Consider the following 12,757-nt stretch of genomic DNA (forward strand, 5'->3'; position numbering starts at 1 on the left):
ATTATGTCAACAAGCAGCAACACGTTATTCTTGATTTATTTTGGGAAATGCAGTGACTTGTCTTGTGATGTGAGCATTTCAATGGCATCTGGTCTCTAGTTAACTAAATATCACAGCTTACACAATTTTTCTTTTCAAATCCAGTCTGGGACAAACATGCAGTCATGTTACGTAGCATTAGCATACTAGCATTGTAGCACCTTTAATGCAGCTGTTAGGATAGGACTTAACAACTGTAGCTACTGCGTACACAAGTGAGGTCGGCAGGTATCAAAACACAGATACAAAATGCAATATTTATTCGGATAAGATAAACAATATGTGGACACTCAAGTGAAAAACTAGGCACAAAAATACATTTTGTCTCATTTATAAGAATCCATAGCAAAATTCTGATACTGTACTTGTTGCCTCATAACGCTGGACGGCTGTTTCTTTAGACTTCTCATTTACCCATCCAGGATAGCCCATTTCAAGACAAGGAACAAGTCAGGGTGGTTGTCGATCGCGCTTTGGAACACCTGAATAAGACCGCAAAACAATATGACTCAGCGGATTTTATAATGCACAAGCTCGATTTGATTATTTTTTTTAAAAATCCTCTCCAAATCACAAACCCCTTCCGCATCAGTCGGAATCCAGTGGGGGGGGCGGTGTCTGGGGGTTTGGGGGCCTGGGGGCAGCTGGGGCTGGGTTGGGGTGGATGGCGGAGGTGGATGGGGGGCGGGGGTCGTGGGGGGAGCTGGGGCTGGGGTTGGGGTGTGGGGCACTCCTGCTCCTGGGTTTGCTCTCCGGCCGGTGGCCCCTGCGGGGCCCGGGGGTCGTCCTTTGGCGCTGCCGCGGCCTAGGGGGCCCTGGGGTGTTGCGCTTGCTCTGTCCTGGCCGGGGTCGATGGCTCCCCTCTTTGGTGGAGATTTTCATGCATGCCAGATCCACCACACCAGCATCTACCGAAACTCAGACACAATCTGCTTCTTCTTCAGGTCATTGAATCGGTGGAGGCTGGTGTTTGTGGATCTCACTCCGCTTCGTCTGTCCTTCCTTCCTTTCCTTAGTCTTTCCTTTGGTCCTTGAGGTCTCCCTGATTTGTTGGAATTTAGATGTTTCTGGGGTTGGAGAAGGACTCTGGTTGGTGGGTGGTCGGTGCTGGATTTCACTTTCCTTTCTTTTCTTTGGTCCTTCTTCGGGTCTCCTGACGGCCCCACGACTCTGGCTGGATTCTGAAGTGTTCGGTTTAGGTGAACGGTATGGGATTTTTTAATAGGTTTTAGGTGCACTAATGAATACATGCACGCACGCACACACACACACACACACACACACATACAAAAATAAATAAATAAATAAAAAGGAGAGCAATGAAGATGACATGTCAAATGAACAATACTGAGCTCTCCAGGAAAAAAAAAAGAAAAAAAAGAAAAGTTAACAGCCGCCAGAAATGGAGATAATCCGTTCAAAAATCAGTCCAAAAAAAAAAGAGATAAAGCACACACACACAAACGCTAGGTAAACTTGAAGTTTTTTGCTCGCTTGATGCAAAGATTTTATCAACTAAATATTTGTATAAAGTAATGTTCCCAACACAACATGCATATTTATTGAATTTGCTTCGAGGTGGATTCACAAATGTAGCTTGAATAGCAAATTCCCTGACTTGGTCTTTGTCGGAGGCTGCACTCTAAGGTCAACAGCCACATAAGCCTCAATTGAATGCGTTCTATACAATTTAGAGGCACTCATGGAGAACATTTTAATTGCCGATGTTGTGCATCCGTTTTATTCATACAGCTCATGCTGCACAATTGTGGCAACTTCTATACACTTATCTTGCTTATGCATTCAATTCAGTTTAGTTCTCAAATTCTAAAGTCTGCTTCTTTCGCGGTGACGAAGTAGGAGGAAATAGCACAAAGATTTTTTGAATAGACCTGTGGCTCCCTATAATCACTTTACTGAAAATGTAATAACGCCTGAAAACGTGATTAAATTTGTACTTAACTTGATCAAAAACATTTAATTTATTTTTTTTTTTTAATAATTTCACCAATAATGTAATGACAAATCATGAATGTAATAGCTTATTACATAGCTCATTACATATGGTGTCATCTTAAGTGATTATCCTCATGTTACCGTGTATACACTTAGTCGGGTTTTTTTGCAAACGGGAGATATTTTTCTCCGGCTTGCCCTGTCATCCACACGTCCGCGGGGATTTTTTTCATACAAACAAAGGTTTCTAAAAACTCCGGCCAAAGTGAAGATTTGGGTTCCGTCAATAAACAAAGTTTTACGTTGTCCTCTACACTCGTCACTCAATCACATACCTCAAGTTGTTAAAAAAGAAGAAAAAAAAGTGGCGTGGATTCTTCCCCCACGGGAGACCATGTTTGTATGTGCGTGTGGTGAGTGAGTGGGGAAAAAAATTGTTAAAAAAAAGACAAATGAAGCTTTTTAAGATTTTGTATTTATCCTCTTTGTGTTCCTCTATGCTCTGTTTATGATGTACTCATTGACTGTTTACAAGTTGTTGTTTTTTTTATGAATTAAAAAATTGTGTGCTCTGACAGCACTGATCCGCATATATACAGATCAGTGGCTGACAGTCCGACCTTGTGTGACGTATGGTGAAGTGACGTCAAGAGATGAGCAGTATTTGGCTAACTACTACCACCTAGAGGCTTGGCATGCATCTCATTGTAGGCCCAATTTGTGGAAGTGGCGAAATGTAACACTAAGCACTCCCTACAAGTCTTTGTAGCAAAACAGTTCTAATAAAATGGGCGGAGCTCACTTTGATCAACCCTCTGTAGAGTTGGGTTAACACTAAATAAATCAACTCTGTCAAATAACGCCAACACTGACCTCAAAATAAATCAGATAGTGTTAAAAAAAAAAAAAAAACTCTGAACATTCAACACCAAAATTTTAACACTCCATCTTTTGCTGTGAAAATAATGTAATTATATACAGTATATGCAAGATGAACGTATATTATCTGTCAAGGTTTAAATGATCAATTTTGAGGGAAAAAAGACGCACCCGAAAATGTGATAAATCCCCAATAATGCAAAAAGTTTCAGTCAGTCATTCAGTCAGTAAAATGTTGTTAAAATGTCAGTTGGGACTTTTTATTACATTATTAGTTAAATTATTATATCATTGGGTATCATCACATTTTCGATAGAATTAAGTGCAAATCTTATTGTATTTTCAGGCGTTGTTAAATTTTTCGAAAATTATTATATTAAGGGTGCTACATACAGGGTTTTTCCTGGCCAAAATAAGGCAGAGGTGGTATCATCCTGACTATGATGGGTGATTACCGATACCAGGTATGGGTATCGGTGCCAATAAAAGAAACAAAACTCGCGGCGGTGACCTATACCATTACGGGCCGCCCTCCTGCAGTCATTTTACGATCAGGGACTAGAAATGAGAAATATATGAATACAAAGTTGCCATACATTTTTGCCATAAAAATTCATCTACTAGTACATATTAAATTGTAAATATAGTTCAGCGTTGTTGTAAAACACTGTTATGTTTATTGTATATACTGTGTTTTTATGACTTTGGAGCGCGCCATCTCTGCCTTGCAACCAGGAAATGGACGTGCGCAACGGTTGCTCCAAAATCTGTTTCTTCTTCGGTACATTAACGTTTAAAAAAAAAAAGAAAGCTGTTTCTTCTTCGCTTGGTGCTTCAGGTCTTTCCGGTGCACTGCTGTTGATATAGCGCCTCCGTAATGGCGCAACACCAAAACTAAAGTTAAAATGCATTGCTGCCGAGCTCAGTCAACACAGCTGGAGCACTGTGTTGAGCGATATCAGTGGCTCGGGCTGGAGGTGGCGAGCAAATTAGGTGGAGGTGGCCGCCTTTGAATTTTGTACACAGGATAAACCCTGTTCAAGCACATTATGCATTTTTGGCAGGACGGTTGTAGCCCATGTCATATCGTGGGTTTGTTTAATAGGTATATTCAATAACTCTAAACTGGTGATTTTCAAGGTAGAAATATCATTTGAAGTTGCGACTTCTGTAAACAGAGCTGAGCAAAACCGGATTGACAGATGCCCACCTTTGGCAAGTGTCTTTATCATATGAAGCCCCGTAAAAAATACCAGGACTGAGAAGGACTTGTCTGTGCTGACCCGGATCGACGGACGTAAACCTGCTTCAGTTGGCGCTCAGTCCGTGTATATTTTCGATGTTTCACATCATAAATCACTCGTCAAAAGGTGGCCATCTGTCAATGACGAGCTGATATAACGACGGTTTTGGCTAGCTCTGTTTTTAAAGATGAAGGAGTAGCTCACCCAGCCAACTTTGTGGGCTTCCAGCCATTATCTTCAGTAATTCAACTGAGCTTTTTATTTGAACATGTTTACCAGTGAGCCAGTACTACAAAGGAGACAAATAGTCTATTCATTGGGCAAGACAGTTTCACTATGGCAACATTGAATCGGCAACGGTAGTCTGTCCATCTCTGTCTCTCCTTATTTGTTGATACTCGGCTCCCTTGCGAGCGAGGTGCAACTTTGGCCTCTTGTGGCACAAAGCTGATTGAAAAACTTTTAAGTCTTGGCAACATTTATCCTCATCCTGCAGTTAGATGTATATGCTTGTCATTGTTGTTATTTGATCATAGGTTGCCTCAGTTATGCTGCAGTTACAACGCAGAATGCGACAATAAAGGCTTTGTATTCTATTTGATTGACACTTTATGTGTTTTTGTGCTCAACAATGAAAGTTGAGTTGACGCTTGGAACTTGTAATTGAAAACTACTACAGCTTCTTATTTTCCAGTGGCAATCCCACTTGCTGATTATAAATGAAGCAAGCGCATAAGAATCTGCTTGCTATTTATCTAGTTAAATAGGTGCACTTATTTCTGTTGTTTGATTTAGTTGTTGAATAATGACCCAGGCCGGGTAATGTGTGACGAACGTGTAGATGCGTTCTATCTGTCTAGTTGAGGTTGCATTTAGCTCATTACAAAATTGGGTTATGAGCAGATTTTTATCAGGAACTTCTGTGAGGGGAAACTGAAATTAGCATTTGGTTATGGGCTGGCACATCTCCCACTCTAATGCATTTTAATAATTATTCCTAAAATTCATTTAAAAATGTCTATTTTTTCCCCTCAACTATAGGCCACTATATCTGTCATCTTCAAACTGTCAGTTTGGCATCAAGGCAAGACACTCAACTGAACCATAGTACAGTGTTTTTGTTTTCTTAAATACATTATTGATAACTAGAATAATTTAAACAGCCCCGAGTTTACATCTTTTGTACTAACCACTGACTGGGGTTTATTAAAAGAAGAAAAATTGCTTATTGTGTCCCTCCAATACTTGCCAGAAGGGGCTTAACATAAACCAATTTGCTTAGGAAAATTAGTTTTGATTTAAAAGATTCAAGTGTTCATTCATTCATTCATGTCACATTTACAGTACTGACAAGTTCAGTCGTATGTTAAATGACATGAAGCTCATTGATTGATACACTCTCAAAGTGAGCCGTACCATATGAAATTGAATCATTATCACGCGGAATCGAATTGTCCTTCAATCATATCACACTCCATGTTTCGAGATGCGTATCCAATCGTCTTTTATTCGAGCGATGTGCCCCCTACTGGTTAGACGTATTGTCCATTGGTTTAGATTCCACATCTTATGTGTCGAGTGGTGTTAAATTGTCCTCTCCTGGTTCACGCTGTCCAATAAGGTCAGCATGGATGGGTACTGTCTCCATTGTTATTTCATATCATGTCGTCAGGTAGCCCTCTGATGTGTGGTGGAAGCTCTTAGCAGATGATTTGTGCTGTAATATTACACCAAAATGTTACTGCAGCTCAACTCTCTTTGGGGTTAACTCAAAATGGTGGCAAGTGTGTGCTGTCTCCTATCATCATCATCATTACATTCTTCTACTTCTTATAAAAAGCGTGTGCAACTTATGAACAGGGGTGTGTAGACTTTTATATGCACTGGTATGTAGTAGCAGACTGTGTAATCTGTATGAAAGACAATTGTATTGTCATAGGAACATTTGGAAAAAAAAAATCCTGGCTCATACTATGAAATAAAAAAATGTGTGAGTGCTGTGCTACTCTTGCAGTCGCGGATGGGGTTGGTGCCTTGACGATGCCCCCGCAAAGGAGACCATTTCTCAAGGCTCGCTGCTTCCCGGGGTTCTGTACAGTGCTGCCCATCAATGCAGGTTGCAGTATGGATCCGGATCCCTGCTGTGCGATGACATGGATGTAAGATGATATATCGTAATCTTTTTTTTTTTTTCATGTAAAAGGATAAGGCTTTTTTTTATTATTGCAATAATTTCATTTTCAATTTGTAAAAAATTGCTATTTTTTTTCAAATTTATTGATGATTAAAAAGGCTATTTTCACATAAAATGCATGCCACTTTTATGAAGAAAATTCAAATTAAACAAAGTTGTCCTGTACATCATGTAATACGGTACACTTTAGTTATAGTTATTAGTACACAGTTTATCAGAAAGAAAAAAAATGCTTTAGTGTTGAGTATGGCTTTAAAGAGTATTTAAAGTCAACCCCATTTTTATTTTTTAGACAATAATATATTCTATGCAGCCCCACTGGTCTAAATATGGTATTCTGGTTGAGTTATGAGTTAAGCAGTAAACGCTGTGATTGACTGTTACCTGAAACCTGAGCAACTGTGATGTCATCATCAGTCGACAGCAAGTGGCAAAATGGCCGCCCCCAAAATAGATAAAATAGCTGGATTTTGCTGCATAACTCATATTCCACAAATGTACTATTAATCAGAATGTCATGTTTAGTCTAGTGAGGTCACATGTAACATGTTCTTGTCAGGAAATGTTTAAAGTTGACTTCTACAAGTACTTTTTTCAAGGTATCTGTACTGTACTTTTACTGTGCATTTATTTCCCTAGTGCCATGACAAAATAAAATACTGGGTTTAGGAAAATAAAGAATTAATAAATCTACATTTGTGTTTTATTTTGGGTCTGGAAAAGGTCAATTTACCTTTTTACTTTTTTACTTTAGTACATTTTCAAGTTGGTACTTTTGTACTTTTACCAGGACTGACTTCAGTACTTTTATCAGTTTTTTTTTTTTTTGCACAAGTAACAGTACTTATAAGTACTGAACACTAGTACTTTTGACATCTGCAATTTGCTCAATTTCGCTAGCTAATATTTCTTATCTGGTCAGCCCACTGCAAATAAAATAATCTCTTGTCATCGGGTAATCTTTTCCCACAGGAGGGCTCGCTGTTGAATTTGGTGCAATTTATGTGGACGGGTGACGGGGTTTTGTGTTTGTGTATGAAACTGGTGCATAATGTAAAATAAGCGCACTTTTTCTCCTTCTGCACCATATCAATCTTTTACATAATTGCAGACACTGTATAGGTCAAAAGTCAAATTGACCCGCACGCATTCAGCAAAAATGTCAAGGCAAGATCTGAGTAAACGAATTCCCAGATAAACAGCACAGTTGACCTTTTGCGTTATCACTCGTCAAAACCAATTTTAACTGTGTTGCACACATTTCCTCTTTTCTTTCATTAACTGATTGTTAGAGTAAATCCAAGGTTGCTCTTGTGTACGTTATGCCCTCAACGTGGCACCAATGATTTGTGTGCACTTAGTTCTGCCACTCTAAGTACAGTTACCATGCATCCTCCCTGCTACTGTGTGAAAGTATAATAATGAGCACAGAGCAGGATGTTTGACAAGTAAAACAAATGTTTTTTTCTTCTTTTTAAGAATGTGTGCGGCACACTGTGGTGTACTGTGGGAGCAACATGCCACTCCAAGCTGGACGGAGCTGTGGATGGAACCAGTTGTGGCCAAGACAAGGTGAGTCTTCTGTTTCATCACTTATGATGTAGTTCAGACAGTAGGTATCAAACTGAAGGCCTGGGGGCAAGATCTGGACAACCACATTAATTCATGTGGCCCATTAAAGCAAGTAGTGTGTCTTGTAATGAACGAAAACTAACCAAATAACTACAAACCGAATTCCAATGAAGTTGGGACATTGTGTTAAACATAAATAAAAATTCAATATAATGATTTGCTAATCAGGTAAAACCTACAGTAATTTATGGACTACAAGGCGCACCTGACTATAAGCCGCGCTAGCTAAATTTGGGGAATACAGACGCTCCCCTACTTACGAACATTTGAGTTACGAACAACGGTACATACGAACATTTCTGTGCGTGTGTCGGAAAATGTCCGGAAAGAGTTAGATTTTGTATTGTGCGCCTTTTTCCGAGTGTAGTGCTTCTTTCCGCCGCTAATACCGACGCTTGGCGCTGTGAGAGTTTACCCACGCTGTGAGAGCTCACCCAGCATCGACCTTCCTCTTCCTCTTCCTCTATTTTTTTTCTCATTACGTACTCATGGAAGAGATGGAGAAACTTCTCACCATTTGGCTCGAGGATCAGCAGCAGCGGCGTATTCTTCTGAGCCTTATGCTCAATCAGGAGAAAGCCAAATCTATCTTTGAGGATGTCAAGGCTAAGGCTGGGGAAAGCGCTGCCGAAGAAACGTTTTCTGCCAGCCACGGGTGGTTTTGTCGTTTCAAAAAGCGGGCTAATCTCCACCATGTGTCCGTGTCCGGAGAGGCAGCATCTGCGGACAAAGAGGCTGCCGAGCGATTCCCCCAAGTGTTGAAGGAGATCATTGACGAGGGTGGCTATTCGGCTAAGCAGCTCTTCAATGTCGACGAAACGGGTCTCCTCGACCCTCAACTTCTTCCTAAGTGTTCTTCTATTAAGTGTCTCTCGCTCTCTCTCTAACACTGTACTGTACGTACAGTACTGTACTGTATTCACTCCATTTTTTCCGTTTTTTCAGTACAAACAATGCAGTTTATTTGTATACAAGCCTTAAACATACTTATATAAACCTTCAATATACTTATATAGGCTTTAAACATAAATTAGAATACAAAATATAGCGCTGAAGCAAAATATAGCGCTGAAGCAACTTACGAACAAATTCACCTTACGAACGACCGCTCGGAACGGAACTCGTTCGTAAGTTGGGGAGCGTCTGTACTACACATTTAAGCCGCAGCCAACTGTAAGCCGCAGGTGTTTTTAATATTACCGCACCGGGTTACGGTTACTTTATTTTCCATAATGAGGGTGCACATTGTCTTGCTCTTGCTCTGTCTCTCCTACTGTATTTGGGCTCACTTGGTTTGTTTTCCTCTATCTGACTCTTTTGCGCTGCCTTTATAGTGCGGCCCCTTGTGATCTAATGGATAAGCCGCACCTTTGTATTAGCCGCAGGGTTGAATGCAAGTGAAAAAAGTAGAGGCTTGTAGTCCAGAAATGACTGTATATTTAATTGAATACACTACAAAGACAATATTTATTGTTTTTAGCAAATAATCATGAAAGTTGCATTGTTTATTTTCCCTTTATGTGAGATCAAAATGCCAACAAAGTTAGCAGTGTTATTGAGGTACATTAGCAATTTAGCATCTGCTAAGCATCTGCTCGGCTGCCGCCACCGTCATTTATGCCGTAAAAAGTCTTTATGGTGTTGGTAAGTTATTAAATTCAACTGTGTAATATATATGAAACCATAGCAGCACAAATGAACAAAACCGATCATTTCCCCCACATTTTGTGTGGGGAGGCTAGCTTGAGCCACCATGTTCAAAGTGCCAGATCACATATTTTGCCTTCATTTAATAACTATACAATCGAGCTAAATCTACACGACTGATTCAGTAATTGACTCGCCTGTAATGAAGTGATTGCTACACAAGCAATGAGAAGGATCGCAAATCCTCCGTCTTGTTGTTCACGCTTTTTATGGCTACTGTGATCCATTGGCTACGCATTGGTTTCTCTTTTGGTAGCACTGAGAATGCTTGATCCTTATCTTTTTTTTTTTTGCCTCTTCTCGTTGTGGCAGCTGCTCCACAATAGCTGTCAATCATTATTAAAGTGTGACGTTTGCCGTTTATTCAAAGTGGCAGATGCGTTTTCTATGCTGCCAAAATGGCTGAGCTGACTCCCATTTTGGGACGCGTGACGTCAACGTCCGGAACTCTATTGGCACTAACACAGCCCCATACCATCACAGATGCTGGCTTTTGAACTTTGCGTCCATAACAGTCAGAATGGTTCTTTTCCTTTTTAACCCAGAGGACACGATGTCCACAATTTCCAAAAACAATTTGAAATGAAATGTACAGGTCCATGGCAATTAAATTGAGGTTCCACTGTATAGTTTTTACAGTCATGACAACTCTCTGAGAGAAACCAACTACAATGGTTTGACATCCCTGAGCGGTAAATGAAAGATCAATGGGTTTTGTTTATAACGTATTAACCTCCAATCAGCGAAGAACATGAAGTGTTAATTGAATCCGTTTTCCAAACTGTGTTGTTTTCTTGCCAGTGGTGTTTCAGTGGGGAGTGTGTCCCAGCTGGACATTATCCAGACAGAGTCAACGGTGGCTGGGGTACGTGGAGTGAGTGGTCTGCCTGCTCAAGGTCGTGTGGGGCAGGAGTCGAGAGTGCGCAGCGGGACTGTGATGATCCAGTGTAAGTTTTATGAGGTTTATTTTCAATTCCTTTTTACTGGAGTTTATATATTCATACTAATCAGACATTTTGGTGCACTGCACACTCTAATTAGAGCCAATACTTTTATGTTCATCAGTACTCAAAAGATGGTTAACCTTTAATCCGAAAGGTTGTAGTGGTCCTTCTTCTTCTGGAGGACTGGACAAGAAACATCCTGGTGTTACTAACCTGGTCTTGCTAACTATCCTAATGGGGCCTTCGTTAAATCCGCCAGGAGAAGAAAGGCCACTTACAGCTGAGCCTGCAGATAGTAACAGGAAGCCGAAGGTGGTGGTGGTCCCATACGTGGTGGTTGGTTTGTCAGAGAAACTCTGAATGATTTGTTTTTCATCAAATGAAAGATGGTTCACCCCAAAGACAGAACCCAAAGATGCTAACTCAGCACTACATTTTTGAAAACATTGTTTAGTTTTGTTTTTCGGGATCCAGAGTCAGACGTTCATTTTCATTTCAACAAGAAGGGACCTTTCTTTGAGAACATGATCAAAATTTGGATAAGCTGTTTTTGAACAAAATTTGGATAAGCTGTTTTTGAACAAAATTTGGATAAGCTGTTTTTGAACAAAATTTGGATAAGCTGTTTTTGAACACCTACCGACTGTGTGCAACTATGTCCTGACTGGAAGGTACCGGTAATTGAAAGCAGGTTCTTTTTATAGAACACAGTTCTCAGTAATTCTATTCCTAGGCATCATTTGCTAGACGTAACGATTGCAATTAAGAGAGGGGGAAAAACACCGCTATAATATCCTGGGCTCGGCTGCTTATGTGCCTCGTTCTCACGTCAGAGTTGAGAGTAGAGAGGGGGGTGGGGGTGGGGTGGGGGGGGCGGTGGTGTTGCAGCTGTGTGACCAACTGTGATTGAGCTCATGGTCACGGTGAGAATGAGTGAGGAGGAGAAAAATAAATTAAACGTTGTGAGACCTGGCCGTCACGGATGGTGACATTCCTTTCTTGGATGTCGCTCGGCAGGATCACCCCACTCTTGCTGGACATTGCAGTTTCTAATAAGTGAGTTTCTATCATTATGTGGAAAGCGTTCTCAAAAGCAAGTCACGTGTTCTTTTTCACTATACATTGATGTCTGAATTAGTTTTGGCTCAAATTGAATGAAAAGGACCACTGTAAATATTCAGAAATGTAAGTAGCCAAGTGTCATATTTTGGGTAACGTATTCAGAGGGGGGAAAAAAATTACCTGGTGGATTAGAAGAGAGCTGATATCCTTCCAGCAATAATGACAGGCAGAAGCTCTTCTTTGTTATCATTCTCAGTGTTTAAATTTGTCGTAACAGTTGGGCATAAAAACCCAAATAGAGTATTTCATTTTCTCTGGGGCCAATAAGATTTGAGCCAGACATTTTCCGAAGGCACTGTGAAATCTGCATTGACCTTTTTGGTCTTCTCGGCATACTTTGCGATACATGTAATCTACTTTTGTCTATTATTTATTAGTTTTTATTTCCTATTCATTTTACCAGAAGCCAAAGGCAACAAACAACATCCTCAACAAAAAAGTAAAAATCCAATTCAATTCAATTTGATGTTTGCGCAGCACAACAACCTGGCTGACTCAGAATCTATAAACACAGACATATTCCCGGTAGTTGGAATCTGTGTGACGTAACAGTCCGCCCCTTCCGAATGAACATGACATTTTGCTCTGTGAAATTCATTACTTGAGTGATAATGCTAAAAATGATGCTGGAAGTAAACATAAGACATGCAACAATCCTTAGCCTGTGATTGTGCTGTATTCATTCGCCATCCACTGCCACTTTGTCTCCTTTCTTTTTTTCCCAAGAAAGAATGTTAAACCTGAAACGGTTAGGAGTGCTATCTAAATTATGTCAGTACTTGATGATGCCATTTGGCATTTTTACAGCCAAACAGTCAAAGTCAAAAATGAACAGTGAACAAGCTGGAGCTCCTTTACCTGCCGGCTGAATAGAAGCGCCTGTGACTAAAGCCAAACTGTGGCAGGGTTTTTACTTTTTGGACCTGGATTTGACACCTCTGGATATCTTATCTATTTGCATTAAGCACTCTGTTGCTAATCACGTATAATGTCTCATCATAATTTAGACCCATCTTTTGCCTATGTGGATACCTTTGCAA

The 12,757-nt window shown here is 40.3% G+C and overlaps 1 protein-coding gene across 1 annotated transcript in view; it reads left to right on the plus strand.

Annotated features, from left to right (window-relative positions):
• The window catches only part of adamts7 (a disintegrin-like and metallopeptidase (reprolysin type) with thrombospondin type 1 motif, 7), an 83,793-nt gene that overhangs the window by 34,762 nt on the left and 36,274 nt on the right, over positions 1-12,757 (plus strand). Inside the window, 3 exon segments of the mRNA XM_077564044.1 lie at positions 6,133-6,277; positions 7,792-7,884; positions 10,453-10,598. Of these exon segments, the coding sequence (XP_077420170.1) occupies positions 6,133-6,277; positions 7,792-7,884; positions 10,453-10,598 (384 nt within the window).

This window comes from Vanacampus margaritifer, chromosome 4 (genome assembly GCF_051991255.1).
Source record: "Vanacampus margaritifer isolate UIUO_Vmar chromosome 4, RoL_Vmar_1.0, whole genome shotgun sequence".
Classification (NCBI taxonomy): domain Eukaryota; kingdom Metazoa; phylum Chordata; class Actinopteri; order Syngnathiformes; family Syngnathidae; genus Vanacampus; species Vanacampus margaritifer.